General features: G+C 41.2%; 1 protein-coding gene across 1 annotated transcript in view; it reads left to right on the forward strand.

The window, feature by feature from the left end:
* GPR158 (G protein-coupled receptor 158) overlaps window positions 1-21,707 on the forward strand; it is a 166,467-nt gene that overhangs the window by 119,493 nt on the left and 25,267 nt on the right. The window contains exon 6 of the mRNA XM_061586390.1: window positions 10,107-10,216. Within this exon, the coding sequence (XP_061442374.1) occupies window positions 10,107-10,216 (110 nt within the window). The remainder of the gene's footprint in view (window positions 1-10,106; window positions 10,217-21,707) is intronic.

A 21,707-nucleotide genomic window follows, 5' to 3' on the forward strand; every position in this document is an offset into this window, starting at 1 on the left:
TGGAATGCTTTCAAAGCAGCATCAACCAACAGATCCTGTCCCTATTTGGAAATAATATATGGGATAATGCATAGTTTGGAATTGGCCACATCATTCTAGGGATAGTTTCAAGAACATCCTACCTATATCTGCTAAAGGCACAGATATAAGCTTGATGGTGGGCTCCCACTTAATATTCAGAGAACTAGGTCAGGAATTATATTCCTGTAATGCATATTGATCTCTAAAGTGTTAGGCCTTAGATCAAATTCTTACTTACTTACTTATAACCTAGCATTGCATTTAATTGCTGTGTTTGTGGAAAGGGGGCAAGGTAGGCTTATGATACCAACAACAACAACCATCCTCTAGGATTTAGGTAGTCTAGATAAAACAATGATCACCAGTACATTGTATTTGTCCATTACAGTGACACTGATTATTTATTTGTTTAAGGCATTTATATACCGCATTTCAGGCAGACCTCATGAAGTAGTTTATATAAGATTATTACAGCAATAAAGTATTGATTTTTTTACAAAAAAGTTACTATAATGGAAAAGACAGCTTGTTTGTTTAAGAAGCTATTTATTTATTTATTTATTTAAAATATTTCTTTCCCACCCTTCTACCCTGTAATAGGGCACTCAGGGCGGCTTACAAAAATAAAATCAAACATGTACATAATAAAATGGTAAAACAATAAAATCACAAAAACATTAAAATAAATTAAAATACATAAAATACAATTACAATTATTACTGCTTCTTCTCATTCCCCTCAGGGCAAGATGGTTCTGCTGCAGATGCCCCTGTGGTGACAGTTGAGGAAAGGAGGGAGGGGGCATTATGGCAGCTGGATGGTGATAGTTCTTCCACTTCTTTCTTCTCCTCTCCCCTCAGCGCAAGATGGTTCTTCAGATTAGACTCCAAAATTCTCTAAAAGCTGGCAAGGAAGGTTCCTGGCAGATAATAAAATCTATTCACTCTCCCAAGGAGCATAGCTTGGACTAGCAGCTCCTAAATTGATTGTTTCAGCAACACTGGCTCTAAGCCATGGAGAGTCAACATGGTGCCCTTCAGATGTTGTTCGACTACAACTCCCATGAGCCCCAGCCAATACGGCCAATGGTCAGAGATGATGAGTTGTAGTACAGCAATATCTAGAGGGCACCACAGTGGCTATCCCTGCTCTCAGCATTTATGTTTGAACTCCAACCATTCCAACAAGCAGGTGACAGTTGCTGTCAATGTATCCTGTAGCCAAATAAGTTTCTAAAATTTCTGTCAATATAAGTCTAAATAATAGCTTCTTAAAGTGTGTATAGAATTAAAATGACTCTTATTGAATACCAGAACTACAAATTGAGAGCCCACTTTTTTGTCTAAAGTTGCATTAGTGATGGATTTGTAAGGGCTGCCTAGATCACACCCCCAAGTTACATAAAGATGCAAACAGAGAAAAGGTCACAATGCTGCAATTAAGCTTTGTATCATTTTTATCTATAAAATGTAAAAACATTTCTGGGTATTAACAAATATGCAAACGGAAAAATCTAAAATAATTAGATTTTGCACTGCAAATCAGAAAGCATGTAGTAGAAATAGCTGATTAATGAAATTATGTTTGGTAAAACATATTTCATCTCCCAGGTAACTGGGGGGAAATGTAAGGTTATTTGTAACTTTTTGATTTGTACTCTATGCCTGGAGCTAGAATACACAACATAAAACTCCAAATTCATCATGTGGAATGAGAGCAGTGCTGATTCAGCTTCCTTCAGGGGTCCCTCTCAAACCCCAAAGCAAGGAAAAATCCAGGATGACAGAACTTCCTCCAGTGTGATAACTGATAGATCTTTCCTTGTTAAAGGCCTGCCTCTAATGTAGCTCAAGATATTTTTTGTCTCTGAGGCAGACAAACCAAATGACACTCTGCCCACCCAGAACTGGTGACAAGTGTAACAATACTGAACTATTTAATTGACAATTTGTTTCCCTTTATTGGTGTCCCAAATGTATTGCTGAAGTGAGCTGTCTTGCTCTCCTAATACTAGGGCTGGTCCTTTTGCCAGGAAGAAAAAAGTGACAACCCCACAGGTAAGCACCCTAGCCTTGCGTATGACAATGGGAGGCTGGGGCACTTCCTCAAAAACTGTTCCTGTGCTGTTCTGTGCAAGTGTATGCGCGCATGCATGAGTATTCAAATATGCAAAGATCAGCACAGGAATATACTAGGACAAGGAGGGGGACATTTCAGTAGTGGCCCCATTATTATGACATTACCTCTCCTGAGCAACTTACCAAAATTTAAGCCAAAACACCTACCACACTTTCAGAAAGTGCTGTCAGGTCTGACTTACACTGAATCAGACCACTGATCCATTTAACTCAGGGATGGGAAACCTATTGCTCTCCAGTGGTGGAATTAGACCTCCCATCGTCCCTGACCATTGACTATGCTGGCTGAGACTGATGGGAGCTGGAGCCCAGCAATATTTGAAAGGCCACAAGTTCCCCATCCCTAGTTTACACTCTAGCCCCCTCTAGGATGCACACCTAAAGAGGACACTCTTTACCCCGTCTAGGATGCACACCTTAATGTGGTGAGAGGGTTTGAGAGTTCTGAAGAAGCTGAGAGCAATGCTGTCAGGAGTCTAGACCAAGAGGCCAAGAATTAAAATGGATGGGAATGGGACATTTTCAATCAGGCAACTACAAAATATTTTATGCAGGAAATGAGAAATTAAGAAGAAATGGGATTGCTTTAATAGTGAGAAGTGACGTAGCAAAAGCAATTAGGAGCTACAACACAAGGTCTGAGCGAGTGATATCAATGAGATTAAACGGGAAACCTATGAACATAACCATCATCCAAGTCATGACGCAAGAATTTTAGTGTCTGAAACTTCTAAGTCTACAAGAGGATAATTCACCTTAGTTCTCCTTTTACCTTTACATATGCAAATACATATTAGCTCATTCCCACATGACACTAAGCCATGGTTTAAGTCATAGCTTGTTTACCACAGACTATGCGTTGTACCACAGACGATCAAACAAACCATGCCTTATTTCTCCAAAGTTTGTTTTGTTTTCCAACTGCTCTTGCCTTGTTCCTTTGTATTTTGGTGAGCGTCTTGGGTGTGGTGGTCAAACAAATCATGGTTAAGGAATGGTGCTGGGTTCACACATAATGCCAAGCTATACTTAAAACAAACCAATGTTCATAGACCAGCAACAAGCCATAGCTTCAGATCATGGTTTGTTGGTTGATGACAAACTTGTAGCTATTGTTAAGCTGCTGGGCAGGGTTCGTGCATAAAGCTAAGCCATGGTTTAATAAACTATTATTTAATAAAATATGGTTTAGCATTTGTGCAAACCAACCCACTCAAAGGCATTTTTTACCAGAGAATTAGGGATGGAGTGATCTGTCAATTTCAGTTCTCCGTTCCTCATTTTCCAATCTTAAATTTGGTTCTTCACATTTCTGCAGCAATTTGCAGATTTTTTTTAAAAAAATCCTCATGAAAATTCTTTAGTATTTTATAGACCACCTCTGAATACCGCTTACCATGAAGGCCCTATTCATAGGGTCGCCATAAGTCGGAATCGACTTGAAGGCAGTCCATTTCCATTTTTAGTGTAAATTTCTCCTAATAAATACATTTTTGTATGCACTTTTGACTAATGTACATGTTTTTCAAGCAATTTATCCAAATATAATGCATTTTTGTATGCTACTTCCACCAATATATTCATTTTCCCAATATATGTATTTTTATAAACACTGTTTTTATAAACACTGCATCACAAAATTCGGATAAGTGTGAATTTCAAAGGATGGTTGTGTTTTGGTTCTATTGTTTTGAAAAGTGCAAATGTGATAAATTCAGCTTTACATGAGAACTGAATCAAATTTCTTGCCCATCCCTACATAGAATATAGAGGAAATGTATGGTAAGAAAGAGAATTGGGGATATTTGCACAGATAAAGTTTGTTCATGTGGAAGCATGCTGAGGTGACAGTTTTCTGTTAAATAGTTCTGTTTTCATCTCTGTGATTGAAATAAACATTTGATCTTGCCATCCAAGATTTATGCACCAGCTTGTCAAGCTTTAGTTATAATGTCCATGATGAGGCCTAGATGAAAAGAATCTTGTATTTAGTTTCTGTCACCCTTAATATCCTTTGATGCTTTCCCCCTCCCACTGTCTATTGCCAGTTGTTTCAATGTGTATAATAATTACCATTTCTAGGGCCCAATCCATTCCTGTGAAGTCCTATGTGTCTTTTTTTTTTAAAAAAGGGAAGAAACCCAAATTTCAAATGAGTCTCAAAAGTTACCTCCTGCACACTCCTAATATCATAGCTCTATTCAGATGACTAGAAACAAGGGTACATTATAGCTTTATGTAGCTCCCTTCTTGTTCTGAAATCTCTCCCAGATGAGATCAAACAATTTAGGAGTGCCCTCGGAGCCCCAAAGCCTCGTCTTTCCGTTAGAGAGGTCTTGGTGAGTCATTGGCTCTTAGTATAGGAGGATTGGGACTCTTCTCATCATTGAGCTCTCCCTAGGAGCACTGTGCAAATTCTGTGTTCTTATAAGGCTGTGTGATTACTGTAATGCGTACCTGTTCCTATAAGACAAGGGGTGGGGAAAACCTCAGGCTGGGGGAGAGGGGAATACAGCCCTCCTGGCTTGTCTACCCAGGCCTCACTGGCCTGCTTCAAACCCTGCATGAACGTTTTGACCTGGCTGGAAATGTGTCCATCAATGCTGATAATGCCTCTTGCATGCTGGATGAAGGATACAGAGGGATGTGTGGGCATGTATAGAACCACCCTACTGTAAAAAAAAAATGAAAATGAACTGCCTTCAAGTCGATCCCGACTTATGACAAGCGGTATTCAGAGGCGGTTTACCATTGCCTTCCTCTGAGGCTAAGAGGCAGTGACTGGCCCAAGGTCACTCTGTGAGCATCATGGCTATGTGGGGACTCAAACCCTGGTCTCCCAGGTCATAGGCCAACACTAACCACTACACCCTACTGTACAAAGGTACATTTACATTCATAGCTATACCCATTTTTGCCTCTGGCCCTGCCAACAACTGGCATGTGCCCCCCCCCAGCTGTACACAAGTAGGCTGTATATAAGGGTGTGGGCCTTGTGGCCCTCCAGATGTTTTTCAGCTCCAACTCCCATTGGCTCCATCAGCGTGGCCAATCATCTAGGATGACAGGACTTGTAGTCCAGCAAGGTCTGGAGGGTGCTAAGTTCCCCATCCTTGCAGTATATATGCATGATCAGGGACCTGACATTTTGCACACTACTTGTGCACAAGGCCAGTAAATCATGAGCTGGTATTTTCAAAAGTGCCTGCCAGCACCCGAATGCAATAATTCCCCTTGGGCATCGGGACTCATCAAGTTTCCGCTCATCCTCCAGGGCTGCATCGTTAGCTTGAATAGAATAGAACAATGCACATGTACAGCAGGGTTCAGTGCAGGGCTGCTGCTCCCTTGAATGGATGTAGGAGCCCCTTTGCACAGGAGTTCCTTATGCGCTTTGCAGTACAAGTGGGCTTTTTGACTTGTCCATCACTTGGGAGGAAGTTCCACTGAAGTCAACGAGACTTCCTTTCACATCACTTGTTTAGGGTCAGGGCGGCAGGAACAAAAGCTTGTTGGCCCCAATTACAGTGAATGCCACTTGGAACGTGTGCTCTGAAATCACCAGGATGCTTTTGAAAATCTTATTCAGTGGCTTTATTTAGAATTTAAAAGAACTGACCTTAAGCAACTTTCCTCAGAAACCCATTAATTATTGTGATACTTATTAGCAGAGGAATGACATTTAAGGGCACTGTTTCCCCTTTAATACCTGCTTCACAGTACAGCTAGAAAAGTAATTAGAGTTTCACACTTTGATTTCTCCCACGCACACAGTTTACTCTCTTGTAATTAATGTTATACACCTGAAGTAACTAGAAGCTTGAATATTATTTGAGTAATGACAAATGTCTTAAGCTAACCAACTAGCTTATTGTGGGACAACCAAGCTGGAAATATCTGCTGCGCTTAATCAGCATTTTCTAGCTATGTGTTCACTTATATATGCCACTATCTTAAAAAACACACAACAACAACCAGGAAAGAAGTTCTGTTTACCCAAGGGAGCTTTATAAAATATATGCTTCCCAAATGACAGTTCCCTCATGCCACATGGACAGTAGATTTTGAAATTGTTTGCAATACAGCTTGGAGGGTTATGCTGCTCAAATATGTTTTCTAAATGCAAGTATGCCCTTGGTCTACATCTTTAACTCTTAGTCCTGCACAATGCAGTCATGCATATAATGGATAATCTGGTCTGGCTCATGCACAGCTACTATTGAGGCAGGACCAGTGTAGCTAATCCATCAAAATACAGACCCCTGTTTAAAACATTAATTACCAACCAGAAGAGACAACTTGAGGACAAAGAGGTGAGTATACATCAGAAGCGGGGAACCTGTGACCTTCTAGGTGTTGCTAGACTCCAAGTCCCATCATTCCCAGCCAGCATGGCCAATGGTCGGGGTAATGGGAGCTATATCCCTATCCCTGATGTACATTCCTCAAACTGTTCTGGGTGAGTTGGTACCTTCACCCTAAGTTATTAGCAGGCTTCCACTTGAAAACTCTCCCCAAAACAGCTGTGCTCTGCCTTGTATCGCCTGTCAAACCCTTCTTTACTGAATTAGCCTCCACTCAGGCACCGCTAACGTAAGTTTATCAACAGGGCCTATACAGATCCCTGGCAGGGGCTCTTAAGGCAGGACTGCAGCAGAGTTTCTCCAGCAAAGGGAAGAGAGAGGCAAGCTTAGCTATGCTTAAGCAGGCAATGTGCCAGAATTTACTGTGCCAGAAGACACCACTAACCGGAGGAGCCCCTAAGATTGGATTTAGGTGGTACTGGAGAAGTAGCGTGGTCAGGTGAAAAAGAGGGCAGGGCTCCTAAACCTCCAATAGTGGTATAAGACTGGGCATTTCAGCAGGTTTTCAGTAACCTGCGTGACAAGCTGCATCTGCTAAAATTCTTCTACACGGCCTTTTAAAGATGCAGGAGCCCTGTCCTCTCATTCACCTTGCCACCTTACTGGAGAGCTTCCAGCCTAAGCAAATTAAGAATCTCAAGTAAGACTCCTTGCCCTAAAAGCGTTTGCTGTTTATTGTTCCACTCAGAGGCTAAGGCTGCAATCCAATACATGTCTACTCAGAAGTAAGCTCTGTTGGGTTCAATTGGACTTACTCCCAGGTAAGTGTGTATTGGATTGGAGCCAAAGTCATCAATAGTTCAGTACCAGTCTCTGCAGGGAAAACAAAGGGGGAAATGATGAGGATTCTGAAAGCCTAGATTTTAAAAAGCAATGATTAAGAATTATCAAGGAGGGGAGATGCTATAACTTTCCCTTCAAGACACTTTATTAAAGCATTCATTTTTAGTTAAGCAGGCACATACCACTTAATTGAACCACTCTGGCAGCAAGTTTGTTTATTGCTATTATCTGCACATCAGCATGGGTGCTGATTTTATGTTATAAATAGTGGGCTTTTATTTCTTCATTAAATATTACTGTATAGTCAGCTACACTTGAATGGGATAGACTGCTGTTTTACATTCCTTCAATTTAAGCTGTGAAAGTTACAGTAAGGCGCAGCAACCAACTCAGAAATCACTTAGGAACATTGGAAAGTACAGCTCCAAGCATCCAAATCAGTTTGAATATTCCTCCTTATGCTGATGTCAAATCATATCATAATTGAGGCCCATACTCCAGGGTCATCACTGGAGGCCCTCCTGCAGGTGCCTTCTGCTTCTAATATGTAGCAGGTGGCTACAGGGGAAAGGTCCTCTTTGGTAGTGGCACCCAGATTATGGAATGCTTTCCAAGCCAAGCATTAGTAACCTGGGGTATTTGTCAGGGCCCACCATGGCTGATGCCCTCTCTTTCTTGCAGTGGGAGGCTCAACTTGGGTTCCTCCATGGCCATATTGCAGTAGCTTTCAGCCTCTTCTTATGAGTGGGCTTCCCCTGCAGCAGTGCTGTAACGGGCCAGGAGTCAAGCAGCTTTGTGAAAGCTTTTTCACCCCAAAATGGTGTGTATCTGCAGTAGTGCTGTGCTGAACATTTCTACTGCATTCCCACCACCACCATTCTCCATTAATTTATGAGAAAAGAAACTGCATCCAAAAATTATCAAAGGGGAGAGGAAACTTGGGTAATGTTCTCATGGAATGGAGTGCAGGGATTTTGTCACGCTTGTCCTTTCTTTCATTCTACATGTCATCTCATCAGTAGTCTGCAGCCTTCCCAGGTGCTGACCTTCAGTTAAAGCCCAGGGGAATATATAATAAGGCAACTCCTCCAATGGGTTGTGTGTTTTTAAGATCAAGACATTTGGGTAGCCAGGGAGGCTGCAGAATGCTTGAGAAATGTTTACTGATAAGAAAAGAATATACACCAGCTTTGGCCACCCTGCAACAATTAGTCCCCATGACCACCAAAACTCTGAAGAAATTCTCTCAAGTTCCATGAGAATGGGGCATAAAAATGAAAGCCTCTTTCACAGAATAAAACTTCCAAGAAACTGGAGGGCAGATTTTGACCCAGTACTGATCCACAGTAGCTTCCCTATTCATCCATATGCTGCCTTCATGTGCGCATGTTGTCAGTATGAGATTGAAAGCAGAAAAAGGTTGTTTTCAAATCAAATGTACAATCATGCTACTGTAACACTACAGTCCAGGTGACCAACCTGTATTTTATGTTATGGAAGTCAAACAACATGAAAGCAGATTTTGGATGGCATAGATGGAGCATCCACACAATACTCATGTCAGTGACAGGACAGTTCTGCTCATTCATCCCTGAGGTGTTGGTGATATGTGGCCGAGCTTGGGGGTACTCATTGATCCAGCACTGTCACTGGAAGGCTCACCTGACACTGAGTCTGAACCAGAGTATCAGAGAAGCTACATCTCACCTGCATCCCACCCTGGGCACTTAGATCTGTGGATGAAGATTTGTTGATGGTACCACACACCCCTGTGGTAAAGCATGTTGTGACTCAGCCATAGTCTTTTAGCACTGTGGCACCAATTCACTAACATTCTTTTCCCTTAGAAGTGAAGGAAGCACCAGCATTGATAGGTTTTTGACATTTTTTGAAAACGTTTATCCCAAGCCTTCCCAAATTAGTTCAGCTTATTTCTGCAGCTATAAATTCTTTTTTGGGCATCATGCTTTTTGACAGTGTCTTATTATTTGTATTATGCTTTTATGATATTATATATTATCTGTATTATACATTTTAAAAGAAATAAACAATATATAATGTTTGATATTCTGTTATTGTGCACTGTTCAGATATTCTTTGCATGTAGAGCAGTTTATGCATTCTGAAACAAATATTTAAAATAAATAAAAGTATATTTGTATTTCCAAATATTATGGTCAAAACACCTCTTAACCCATGTCTCCTTTCCATATTTTAACCTTCCCTTTTTAATGCTACTTTAATTCAAAATGTGTAATAAAACATCCTTTAAAAAGAAACAACCATGGAAAAATTGACTATGTTATGAACGCAATACAACTGCTATTTATGCCTGGCTGAGGGGAGTTGGATATGGCGGATCTCCGCCTGAGCCAGCTGGGTCCTGGCTCAGCTAGACTATACCAACATTAGTCCTTCATCTGGGACCCGGACAGCTCAGCCGGAGATCCTCCGGGGAAGCCCAACCTGGTGGAAGCTGGCAGAAGGCCAAAAAGGGGGCATTCCGGAGGGTCGGGGAGAGCTGAGAGGGGACTTATGATGCATCCTGGTCCTATTAGGCTCCCTCCCATGGCTGTCCATCCTGGCAGCTGATACACCAGGAAAAGGGGTATTTTGTATTCCTTCCAATGCACCCTGCCAGCACATCCAGCATCCTCCCCTCCCAGAGGCTCCACTCCCGCCAGTCTACAATGGGATGGATTGCTCTGCCCATCATGTCAGTCTAGTTCTGTTTTGGTACTAGAAAATGCGTCTTCAATTTTAGCTGAAGTTGGTACATACCTTCCTTTTTGTTTTATAGGTTGTCATTGTGTACTTTGAGCCAAGTACATTTCGCTGTGTTCTCCTAAGATGGGTTCGTCTTCTGGGATTCACTACTGTTTATGGAACCGTTACACTCAAGCTGCATAGGTACTACATAAGTTATTATTTTCATTTCTGTGCGAAGTAAAGCTTCTGTGTAATTTCATGAAGTGCATGTGTGCACATCTGCATAGAAAATTGCAGCTATGATCTGTGAGTTTTTGTTGTTGTTGGGGAAAGCAGACTTCTTTAATCTGCTTTCTGCTGCCTGCCCACTTTTAATTTTGCCCATAATCTAGAAACTAACAGCTCAATCCTCATGCCTGCTCCCCCAATGTTGATGGTGAGGAAGGTTAGACTGGTATGTATGTTGCTCCCTGCCAGCCTCTGCCAATGGAAGGGAGTGTCATGTGGGTAGGGCTGGGGCTCCTTAATAGCAGAAACCCCAGCTTTGCCCTCTGGATTACTTGTGCACAACATGAGGCAGGATGATAGACCTCCCTTTTCATTTATATGCTGGAAGCAAACTACACAGATTATATTTACTACAGGATTGCATGTACTTGGCATGCTAGGATCTTTGCCACTATAACACTTGTAGCCTTCTAAGAGCTGCCAGGCTCATATCAAGCTTCAAAGCAAGACTAAATGGTTTACAGAACTGTTAACGGGATATATCACTGCACAGCTTGAGGTCACTAGTTCAGCTACAGAAGAAGCAGCTGAAGACTCAGGGGCTTTTCCCAGGAGCCTGGGAAATGGCAACTGAGCTCTGCTTTGGGCAAACATGTGAAGTTGCTTAATGCTGGATTTTTTTTTTAACCATTTACTGAAATTTCCAGAAATGAACAATAAAGATAATTTCAAGTATCTGTCATAGATTTACAGGTCAATAAGAATTAAGTAATATAGTTACTTTGTACAATATACTAATATAAATAAAGTATACAAACAAAATAAGTATAAGAATAATAAAATAATTAAAACGTAATACAAAATATTACAAATTTAAAAATTTACAAATAAAAAAATTGGAGAGATGCTGAGAATATGTAACGTGCAGAAAAGCATGCAACACATTACATAGCTAGTTAGACAACATTCTTTTTGCAATCATTATGAAACACTATTTATATAAAACTACACGTATTAAACATATTAATGCTGGATTGGAGCCAAACTAGATGTGACATTAAGGACCTCATGAGCCTTTGCATGCTTTTTGTCTTTTTGTTTTGTAAAATTGTTTTTAATTGTTGTAACCCGCCCAGAGAGCTTCGGCTATGGGGTGGTATACAAATGCAATCAGTCAATAATAAATAAATGGCCCTTGTGCAAGGCAGAATTCTGGATCATTTCCATGGTATGTGGGGAAAGGGAATGTAACACTTTGTCCCTTGTGCAATTCTGATCTGGATCAGGGTCCTCCATAACACCTATTTGTCCCAGGATCCACCACAGCTGCTATTTGCCATTAGTGGCGATGGTGACTTTTCTCTTGGGGCAAATAGCAGCCACTGTGTGTGCGTGTGAATCTTGATCAAGATCATGGTGGAGTCAAAGGATTAAATGCCCTCTTCGCTAGGGATGGAATGTTCTGTCACTTTCAGCTCTCTCAGTTTCTCATTTTTCTAATCTTCAATTTGGTTCTCCACATTTCCGCAGCAATTTGCGATGTTCTTTTTTTAAAAAAATCCTCATGAAAAATCTTCAGCATTTCAGTGCAAATTTATCCTAATAAACACATTTTTGTATGCAGTTTTGATTAATGTACACATTTCTGCAAGGAAATTATCCTAATATAATGCATTTTTGTATGTTGTTTTCAGCAATATATTCATGATGTGTACATTTTCCCAATTTTTGTAAACATTGCTTCCTTGGAGAACTGCGCTGCAAAATTCAGAAAATGTTCAAAGGATGGCTGCATTTTGGTTCTCATTGTTTCAGCAAGTGCAAATATGATAAATCCAACTGTAGGTGCAAACTGAATTGAATATTCCCTTCACCCCTACTCTCCACCCACACCATGATCCTGATCCAGAACAGGTGCTATTTAGTAAACTCAAAATGAACACACACAAGCCAATCGCTTCTAATTTGGCTTTCAGGCCACTGATCCATTTAGCCCAGGGCTGTCGATTCAGACTGGCAGCGGCTCCCCAAACCCTCAGGCAGAGATTTTTCCCAGCCTTGCTACTTCAGCTCCTGTTTACCTGGAACAAAACTGGGGCTTCATAGATGCAAAGCACGTGCCATGCCAGTACTTCCATTCCACTGATTGTGTTACTTGCTTACAAATTCTAACAACACATGAGTGGGCTATATTTATATTTTAATTACCTCCTTGATGGGCTTGGATCCTAAGACTGCAATCCTGTAACCCACATAGCTCTATGTAAGTCCCATTGAAGTCAAGGGACTTACTTCTGAGTAGACGTGCACAGGATTGCACTGTCAGATAAGATATGGAAGTTCATGGAAGGAAAGATTCCTATACCCTCGTTCTCCCAAAAAGCCTCTTCAGAGGGTCATGGGGGACAGCCCCTCCTGAACAATGTGGGGTGGGGTGCAGGGAGCAGTGGCAAAAAAAAATTCCATGAAAAGGCCAAAAGCTTTATTACCTAGTAACTCAAGTCCTCCAGAGCCCACTCCAATGCCTGTTTACTCTAAAGTCCTACTAAGGCTTCAAACCTATGTATTAACGTACCTGCAGGTACGTCCCTGGAACCTTATGTTTGACTTTCCCCCTCCCTTCCAAGCCTGGCTGGGGAGAACTTCATCAGCATCTCTAAATATGCGTTCTCAAAACCTAGTTATCAGATTTTGCTAGCACCTTTACAAACACATACAGTTAATACAGAGAAAGGGTGCATTTATCCAACAGTAAAAACATTGAATCAGATGAGAAGATTAATTATCTCCAGACACTGATGTCACTTCAACAATGGTTCTGAATCAGTTTAAAAACTTTTCTTTAATTAGATATGCCCTTCTATTTGAAGCTGCGTACAGAGTGCAATTAAAGGGACTCATCTCCACTAGAACCTGAAATTAATTGATCTGTTTAAGTGAAAATAATCAATAGCATGCATAATATATGGAGAGGTAAAGTCTAGACTGACACAGGAGTACTACACAGCTGTGTACCTCTAGCCAAACTGAGGATAATCAGAGCAGAAAGAATCTTTCCTTAGGCTGTAGCTTTTCAGAGGTTTGCAGTGCACATGATTTTCCTATTAATTCACCTTTCTTTGAGGAAAGGGGTAGGTCATTTTCCTCTCCTAACCTTCAGCCTATGAAAATAGTGCTTTCGGCTGCAATCCTGTGCAGGAGTCCCACTGGACATTAAATACCTTAATGCAGTAGTGGACTGGATTAGAACCAGTAAACTGAGTTTGAAAACTGGGAAGACCACGGCTCTGTGGGTGGGTGGTTTCCGTGTCTGGAAGATAGGTCAGCTGCCTGTTTGGAATGGGGTTGCACTCCCTCTAAAGGAGCAGGTTCATGGCTTGGGAGTGCTCCTGGATACATCTATGTAGCCCAAGTGATCCCAGTGGCTAGGAGTGTCTTTTACCAACTTTGTCTGGTATGCCAGCCATAGTTGTACCTCAATTGGAATAACTTGGCCACTGTAGCCCATGTATTGGTAACCTCCTCAAGGCTGAATTGCTACAGTGTGCTCTATGTGGGGCTGCCCTTGGGCCTGGTCTGGAAGCTCACACTGGTGAAGAATGCTGTCACCACCCTGCTGATGGGGCAGACAGCTGACAGCATTCAATCTGCTAAAATATCTGCACTGGCTGCCCATACTCTACTGGGCCAGGTTCAAGGTTGTTGTGTTGATATACAAAGCCTTGAACAACTTAGTCCAGGGTGCCTTAAGGACCACCTGAGCTGTTATATACCAGCCCATTCTGGAGGAGTGCTATTAGTTGTCCCCCATGTTACAGAGGCGCAGCTGGCCTCAACCAGAAGTCAGACATTTAGTGTCATTTGTCTCATGCTGTGGAACACGCTTCCAGCAGATATTTGGCAGTCATCCTCACTTTTGCTGTTCAGGCATCTCTTAGAAACTTTTTATGCTGACAGGCCCCTGCAATTGTTTACCTTCTTCTGGAGTAGCCAGTCATTTTATGATGGTTCTCTATTGCTCTTAAAGGTTCTTTATATTGTTAACACTGTCCTGATGTTTTGGGAGAGAACAATATATAAGTACTTTTAAAAACAAACTAACAAACAACTTTGGACATACTTCTGTGGAAACATGCACAGGATTGCATTGCTAAATCATGCAAAATGTCAAGACTTTGACACATCTTTGAAAACAAACTATTCTTTTTGTTATATTTGGAATCAAATTTTCATCAAACGCAAAAGAGTAATCTGATCTTTTGTGATAAAAACCTTGAATTTTATAAGAAGTGGCTGTTAACTGATTTATTCTCTTGGAAAACCCACTAGAAGAATTGCATATTTCTTATTGAATGGTGCTATTAGTATTATTCCAGCACTACTTCTCACAGTGCTTAATAAATCAGAGAGGAGCAAGTGGCAGAAAAAAATTCTTGGAGCAACAGCTTTCACTTATCAGAGAAAAACCTTTCCATGTGAGAGCAGGAAAGTGAATAAATTTGATAGCCAATGATAATAAATGTTATTTATTTATTATTTAATGTATATCCTGCCTTTCCTACTGAAGGATCCTAGGATGGCAAACACATCTATAATAGAACAGAATTAAAACGTCTAAAAAAAAGTTTAAAAACTTCTAAAAAACAATTACCTACTCTCATAGCTAATAATTTCAGGGTTGCTAGGAATGGATCTTTCAGCCACCAGTGCCTGAGAAAAAGCAGAAATGTCTTTAGATTTTCCCTAAAAGTGAATAATGAGGAAGTCTAACACACTTAACTAGTGAGTGCATTCCACAAATGGGGAACCACCACTGAGAAGGCCCTGTCACAGGACACCCCGAACCAGACAACCCCTAGTGGGGCACCACCATGTTGGAATTATGTTGTGATAGTGCAGATGTATTAACTTTAAAAACAAATGGAAAACTATGGAGACGGAGAAATATGAAATAAAATAACCAGAGAGATGGAGACATATGAAATGAAATGAAATTTCATATTGGCTTATAGAACAGGGCAGAAAATGTAATTAAATAGTCCAGTGCCAGTTTAACATTGTTTGAATTATTATTTCCTAATTTTCATGTTTGTTTCCTCACCTTGCTCTGTGTAGGATACAATCAAGGTGTAGTTCAGCATTTTGAAGCCCACCTCTCGCCCCTGATTTCTGTGGGAGAGTTAAGGCTGTCCATTTAGTTGAAATTAATGGGATTCACAGTACAATCCTAAGCATGTTTAGTCAGGTGCAGGTCTGAGTCGTAGACTGGAATGGCCATAGCTCAGTGGCAGAGTGTCTGATTTGCATGTAGAAAGTCCCAGTTTCAATCCCCAGCATCTCCTGGTAGGGCTGGGAGAGAACCCTGTCTGAAATCCTGGAGAGCCACTGCCAGTCAGTGTAGACCATACTGAGCTAGTTGGACCAATGGTCTGACTAAGTATATGGCAGCTTCCTACATTCACATGTTCCTAAGTCCCACCAAATGCTATGGGATTTAATTCCTAGGATTGCAGCCCAACATTGAACCCAAAGGCAGCAGTCCTAAATCCTGCAACTGCTATCACACAGAAGGTTTGTGTGATGCTTCCAGGCCTAACTTCTTGTTGGCATATGAACACTTGGTTTTTAGCATGCAGTTCAAACACTTTCCCATCCTGTGTTCCTTTAAGAGGGATTTTGCAGACCATAATGAATTAAGCCTCACAACATAGGGCTCTATTTCTTTAGCTTTCTTGAAAGAACTGAACCAAGGCCATGGGAACTTGTGGCCCATCCAGTGAAATACAGCCCATGGATGACAATCAAGGGGGCTTGATTTTGCTGCTTTTCTGGAACTGCACAATCAGGCCACAATATCTTGGTTGTGCTTCAGAACCTTGGACAGCTTTTTGAAATTTCAGACTAAAGCTCAGAAGAGATTCACTAATCCACTGGCATCAAAGCCACTGGTCTCCACTGTACACACATTTTCTTATTACAGCCCTATGATGATGATGATGAACTGCCTTCAAGTCGATTCTGACTTATGGCAACCCTATGAATAGAGTTTTCATGGTAAGTAGTATCAGAGGGGGTTTACCATTGCCTTCCTCTGAGGCTGAGAGGCAGTGACTGGCCCAAGGTCACCCAGTGAGCTTCATGGCTGTGTGGGGATTCAAACCCTGGTCTGCCAGGTCATAGTCCAACACTCTAGCCACTATGCCACACTGGCTATAACCTGGTCATTATTATTATCTTCATGCTGCAGATATGGGGCTAAGGCTGAGAAAGGGAGGGGGGTGCCTAAGGCCACCTGATGAGTTCATGGTAAAGGCAGCCATGTTGTGGTATGTCACACCCCAATGGCAGCCATTTTGTGACTGATGCCCACAGCATCTTCTCAAAATTCAAAATGTGCCTGCTGATCTAAAAAGGTTGGCAACTCCTGTCCTAACTCATGTATTAATCTGGGAAATGAGAATTAGGCTGGATCACTTAAAAATGTGGACCTATCCTTATGTACAACTATACTTCAGCTCTATTTTTTTTTAGCTTATCTGGGTGTTTTGTTTTGTTTTTAAAAAGAGCCAATGTAAAAATACTTTCCCTGCATGTGAATAAATTTGTTGTGAAATGGTTAATGTTTTTTAAACAGCAAAAGAGGTTTTCTAGGGTGTAAACGTTACCTGAATTTTGAACTGTGCCATATCTAATAGTTTTGCTCTATCAAGCCTAGAAGTGGCAGGTTTTGTTCGGCAGGGTTTTCCCATGTGAGGTGCAAGTTCAGCTGAAACAGTCACCTCCAATTTGAACCAAGGGTTATAAAGAAAATTTTGAATATATTTTGCTACAGCTGGCTTTGGTTGAGGAGAGGATTATTAGAGAGCATGACTCAGGTCTATTTTCATGTGTAAGCTTCCTGATAAATATTGACCTTGAGATCTTTTGTACTCCTTGTTCTGGAAAACTTTGATAAGGGGAAAATAGTCAAATGGTTTATGGTGAGATAATAATCTCTTCTGTGCTTTTAAAAGGCAAATAACTTGCTTGCCCCAGCACCAATACTCTCTGAAGGATTTTATGGGCATTTAAGAAGAATACCATAACTAAGAAGGTGGCTCATCTGTAATGTAGGGTCTACAATTTTTTCTCCCCCCTTGGATGCACTGTATGAATGCATCCCATTCCCATACAATGTGGCTTGTGCAAGAACCTGGCAAGATGGACAGTTGCCCTTGGTCTATAAATGTTTGATGAACCTGTTGAATTCAGCCCTGGAATTAACAGAGCCACTAATCTAAGGGCGGGGAACCCTTTTCAGCCTGAGGACTGCATTCGCTTCTAGGCAACCTTCTGGGGCCAAATGGAGTGCTTGGACATTTCTTTTTTAAAAAGAACTAGTTCTGGTTCAAACTCATACTGTCCAAAAAGGAACTGGTTCCAGTTCAAGTTAGTCCTTTTACAAAATGAACTAGTTCAAGTTCATCTACATGAACTTTTTAGTTCATAAGAAGTTCATCCTTAGCCATTTTTTCAGCATTCAGAATGTTAAAAGCTGCTGTGCTGAAATACAGGGTTCAAAGGTAAAGCAGGAGCCACACAAGTAATAAGATGTCTGACAGTCAGAATGTCAACAGGTGAAACTTCCCCATATTGGTATTTCCATACTAGAAAAGGCTTACCCTCTTTAATTTGTGCCAGCCATACAGCTGTTACAGACACAAGGCATCATTCACTTTGTTCTGCACCTGTACTTCTCACTGCAAGCTGTTCCTCTTAAAAGAGAGCAAACCTTTTGAGCAGAAAAGGTAGAGGAAATGCCCCATGTTCTTCCTTCTGACTGCTTAGTGTCACCAATTAAGTGACTAACAGTGCAATCCAAAATGTGTCTACTCAAACAAAAGTTCTGTTCAGTACATTGGAGCTTAATCTCTGGTAAGTGGGCATAGGATTGCAGCCTAAGTGCCCTTGGCAACAGCAGTACCTCCATATCTGTCTCATAAGCCTTAGAATGTTCCCTCAAGATTTTGCCTTCAAAGATGTCCAACTGACTTGCTTTTTTGAAAATGAAAGATAGTAGTCTGGGCCTTCTGCCTTTTGGGGGTGGGTGGGGCATGCATATAAAGATGAATAGGAAATCAATCAAAGATGTAACCAAAAATGTACAGTTCAACATGTTCACCTGGCAATTATGGGAACTACTTTCAGGTGTTGTTCAGAGTTCTTTCCAAGTGCTTTAAAATAAAATCGTGCAGCTGGCCCTGAAGATTTCTATTTTTTATTTTTAGCTGGGTATGGGAGTAGATAAGTTTGGGCTGTGTTTTTTCCTCTTCTTTGCTCTTCCCTTGACTCACCCAAGGTCCAGGCTGCCATAGTTCATCTTTTTTTCTCTGACCACAGACCAAGGTTTCCAGGCAGAGCAGTGTGAGCACAACCTGTCAGGAAGCCAAGTAACAGCAGAAGAGAGGGAGGAGAAGGGAAAACACTGCCCTGGCCAATCTGTTCCCTTCTTTCTCTCTCCTTCTTCAGACTGCCAAGCACAGCTAAGCAGGATGAGAACAAGCCCCCTGGGAACTGAGACAAACAACAGTGAGAAGAGGGGGAAGCACTGCCAAGGCTATTGTCCTTTCTAGTGGTGGGGAGAAATGTAGATTCAGTTCATATTTAAAGGTGAATGTCTCTAATCTGCACTTTCCGAAACAATATGCGAACTGAAACACAACCATCATTTGAAATTTACACTTCTCTGAATTTTGCAATGCAGTTCTCCAGCCACATAATGTGTGCAAAAAAATGCATTTATTTATTTATTATTTGATTTATCTCCCGCCCTTCCACCCAGCAGGAGCCCATGGCGGCAAACAAAAGCACTAAAAACACTTTAAAACATCATAAAAACAGACGTTAAAATACATTAAAACAAAACAACATTAAAAACATTTTTTAAAAGCTTTCAAGACATCTTAAAAAAGGTTAAATTAGTGAAAATAGCATACAGTGCTTTATATTAGGAAATGTGTGTTGCAGAATTGTGTATATTGGGCAAAATCACATAGAAAAATGTGTATATAAGTAAAAGTTGGTACTAAAATGCTGATGAATTTTAATGAGAACCTTTTTTAAAAAAAAATGCAAACTCATTTTGAAAAAAATGAGAACCTGACAGAAACCAACATTGACAGAGTCATCCACGCCTGGTTCTCCTCCCCCTTCCCCAGCCATTCCTGGATTTTGAGTGCCTGGGTCAAACATTGTTCCAGACAGCAAACATATTTCAGCCACTGTAATGTATTGGTTAGAGTGTCAGGCTAACAGTGGAGGGAGGGGGCAGCTTCAGATCCAAGAAACTCACTGGATGACCCAGATCAGTCTGTCTCTTAGCCTAACCTACTTCACAGGATTGTTGTGAGAATACAATGAGGGGGAGTGGAAGAACCATACACAGCCAGACCAGCAACTCCAAGATTTCAGACAGGGGACATTCCCAGCCCTACCTAGAGATGCCAGGGATTGAACCTGGGACCTTCTGCATGCAAAGCAGATGCTCTAGCCCTGAGCTACGGCCCTTCCCAATGCATGCTGCTGTGACCTTTTTGGAGGAAAGGCATCGAGGCAGAAATGAATATGTAAACAAATAATAAATAAAAGCAGACCTTCATAGTTCATGCTATGGGTAGCGGAGACCCTATTGCAAACATTGAAACACATCAGTAACTATGTTAAAGATGAAATGTATAAATATATAAATAGAATGCAAGATGGGCCACCTGCATCAAAATTAGAGCTGCCAGTGAATTTTGCCTAAGACAGAACTCAGGGCAAAATGTGCAGAATTATATTCTGAAATTGCATTCTAATATTTTGAAGAGACTGTGTGGCATTCTATATTATTTCAAATATCATGTGCATGAGGAACTAAGTAGGTAACCCTAAAGTCTACAAAACTTGTGATGCAGTGCAATTAGGAGTGAAATGTGCATGCATGGAAACTACTGTTTATGGAGCTTTAAAGCAGCAAAACCCATAGGACAATTTGACTGTGAGCAAAATACATGTATGTGAAATCCACCCAGGACCCATAAGAGAAGGAAGAGGTCACTAATTTGGAACACTGCTATCCAACGTTTGTTCTGGGCTAGAGAATGGATTTCAGAGTGGAAATTCTCAGTTGTCCATTTGTAAAATGACTTGCCTTCCCACTAGAGAAATGGGATGCAGATTATTATTTTATTTAAACTTTACATCATTTTAAAGAATGGTTTTAAACATTTTTAAAGCCATTTATAACCTGCTATTTAGCCTAAAGGGACTCAAGAGCAGCTTACAAGATCAGGACTAAGGCTGCAACCCTAACCCCACTTAACTGGGAGTAAGCCCTATGGAATTAGTGGGACTTACTTCTGAGCAGACATGGTTCAGGCGGCAGGCTAAAGACACCCATGCTGTCAAACTTGGAATGTAAAAGACACGACACACAAGGAAAAAAGGATGGAGAAGGAGGAGGGGAAAAAGCAGTCTAAGGCACCAATTCTTAAAGTTACCATCCTTATAGCAAGCGTAGCTAGGGGCCACTCAAATCCTTATCCTTCCCACAGGACTAGAAACCATTTCGACCCTTATCCTCCCAACATTTTCTCCTACCTATCCCACCACCTGGCTTGCTAATTGGCTGGCTGGCTGGCTGGCTGGGCAGGTAGGAAGAAGGGAAAGGTGGCAGATCTCGCTTGCAGCACCCCAGCATCCCAGGTAGTCTCCCATCCAGGTACTGGCCAGCCTTAGTCCTGCTTAGTCTCCCAGATGAGGTAAGCTGGAACTCGCCTCCTGCCTGCCACAGAAACAAGTCTGCTGTGAAGGCAGGTAAGGGAATTAAGTTAGGGTGTAATTATGATGACAACAGTTAGAAGAAAGATACAAAATCTATGGGAATGAAGAATTTACTTTGTGTGTAAATGGTAGGTGTGATTTTTCTGCTAGCTCGTCGATTTGCTAGATTTTTATCTCATTCCTACAAGCTCTTTTGCTGACAGGACGACTAAGAAACAGGACACCCGGATGTCCTAAAAATAATTGGTGTCACTGATATTTATTTGATCCTTCCTTCCATGCTGCACACTATATAGATACAGAATTGTCCAAAGATGCCTTTGGGTTTTAGGTTATGTTTGTTTTTTTCTGGTGCATGTATGCAATACATAGTTACAATAATTCAAAACTATCATGGAGGAAATGTCAATCACACAGAGCTGTCTTCTCCTCCAAACACACATTTCTGTGCCATCTGTAAAATATGGGGAGAGGAGTCTCCTGGGAAGCTCTTGTAGAGCCAGATCACTAGAATGATAGCTTGAAAAACATTTTTTTTACTTGCCTCGATTTCATCATGCATGCCTTTGATCTGAATTGCCTCTTGTGACATTTACAAGAATAGAATTCTAAGGAGGCTGTGGAGCAGGAGTGGCTTATCTGTGGCCCCTTCAGAGGTTGC

Source organism: Rhineura floridana, chromosome 10, assembly GCF_030035675.1.
Source record: "Rhineura floridana isolate rRhiFlo1 chromosome 10, rRhiFlo1.hap2, whole genome shotgun sequence".
Lineage (NCBI taxonomy): Eukaryota > Metazoa > Chordata > Lepidosauria > Squamata > Rhineuridae > Rhineura > Rhineura floridana.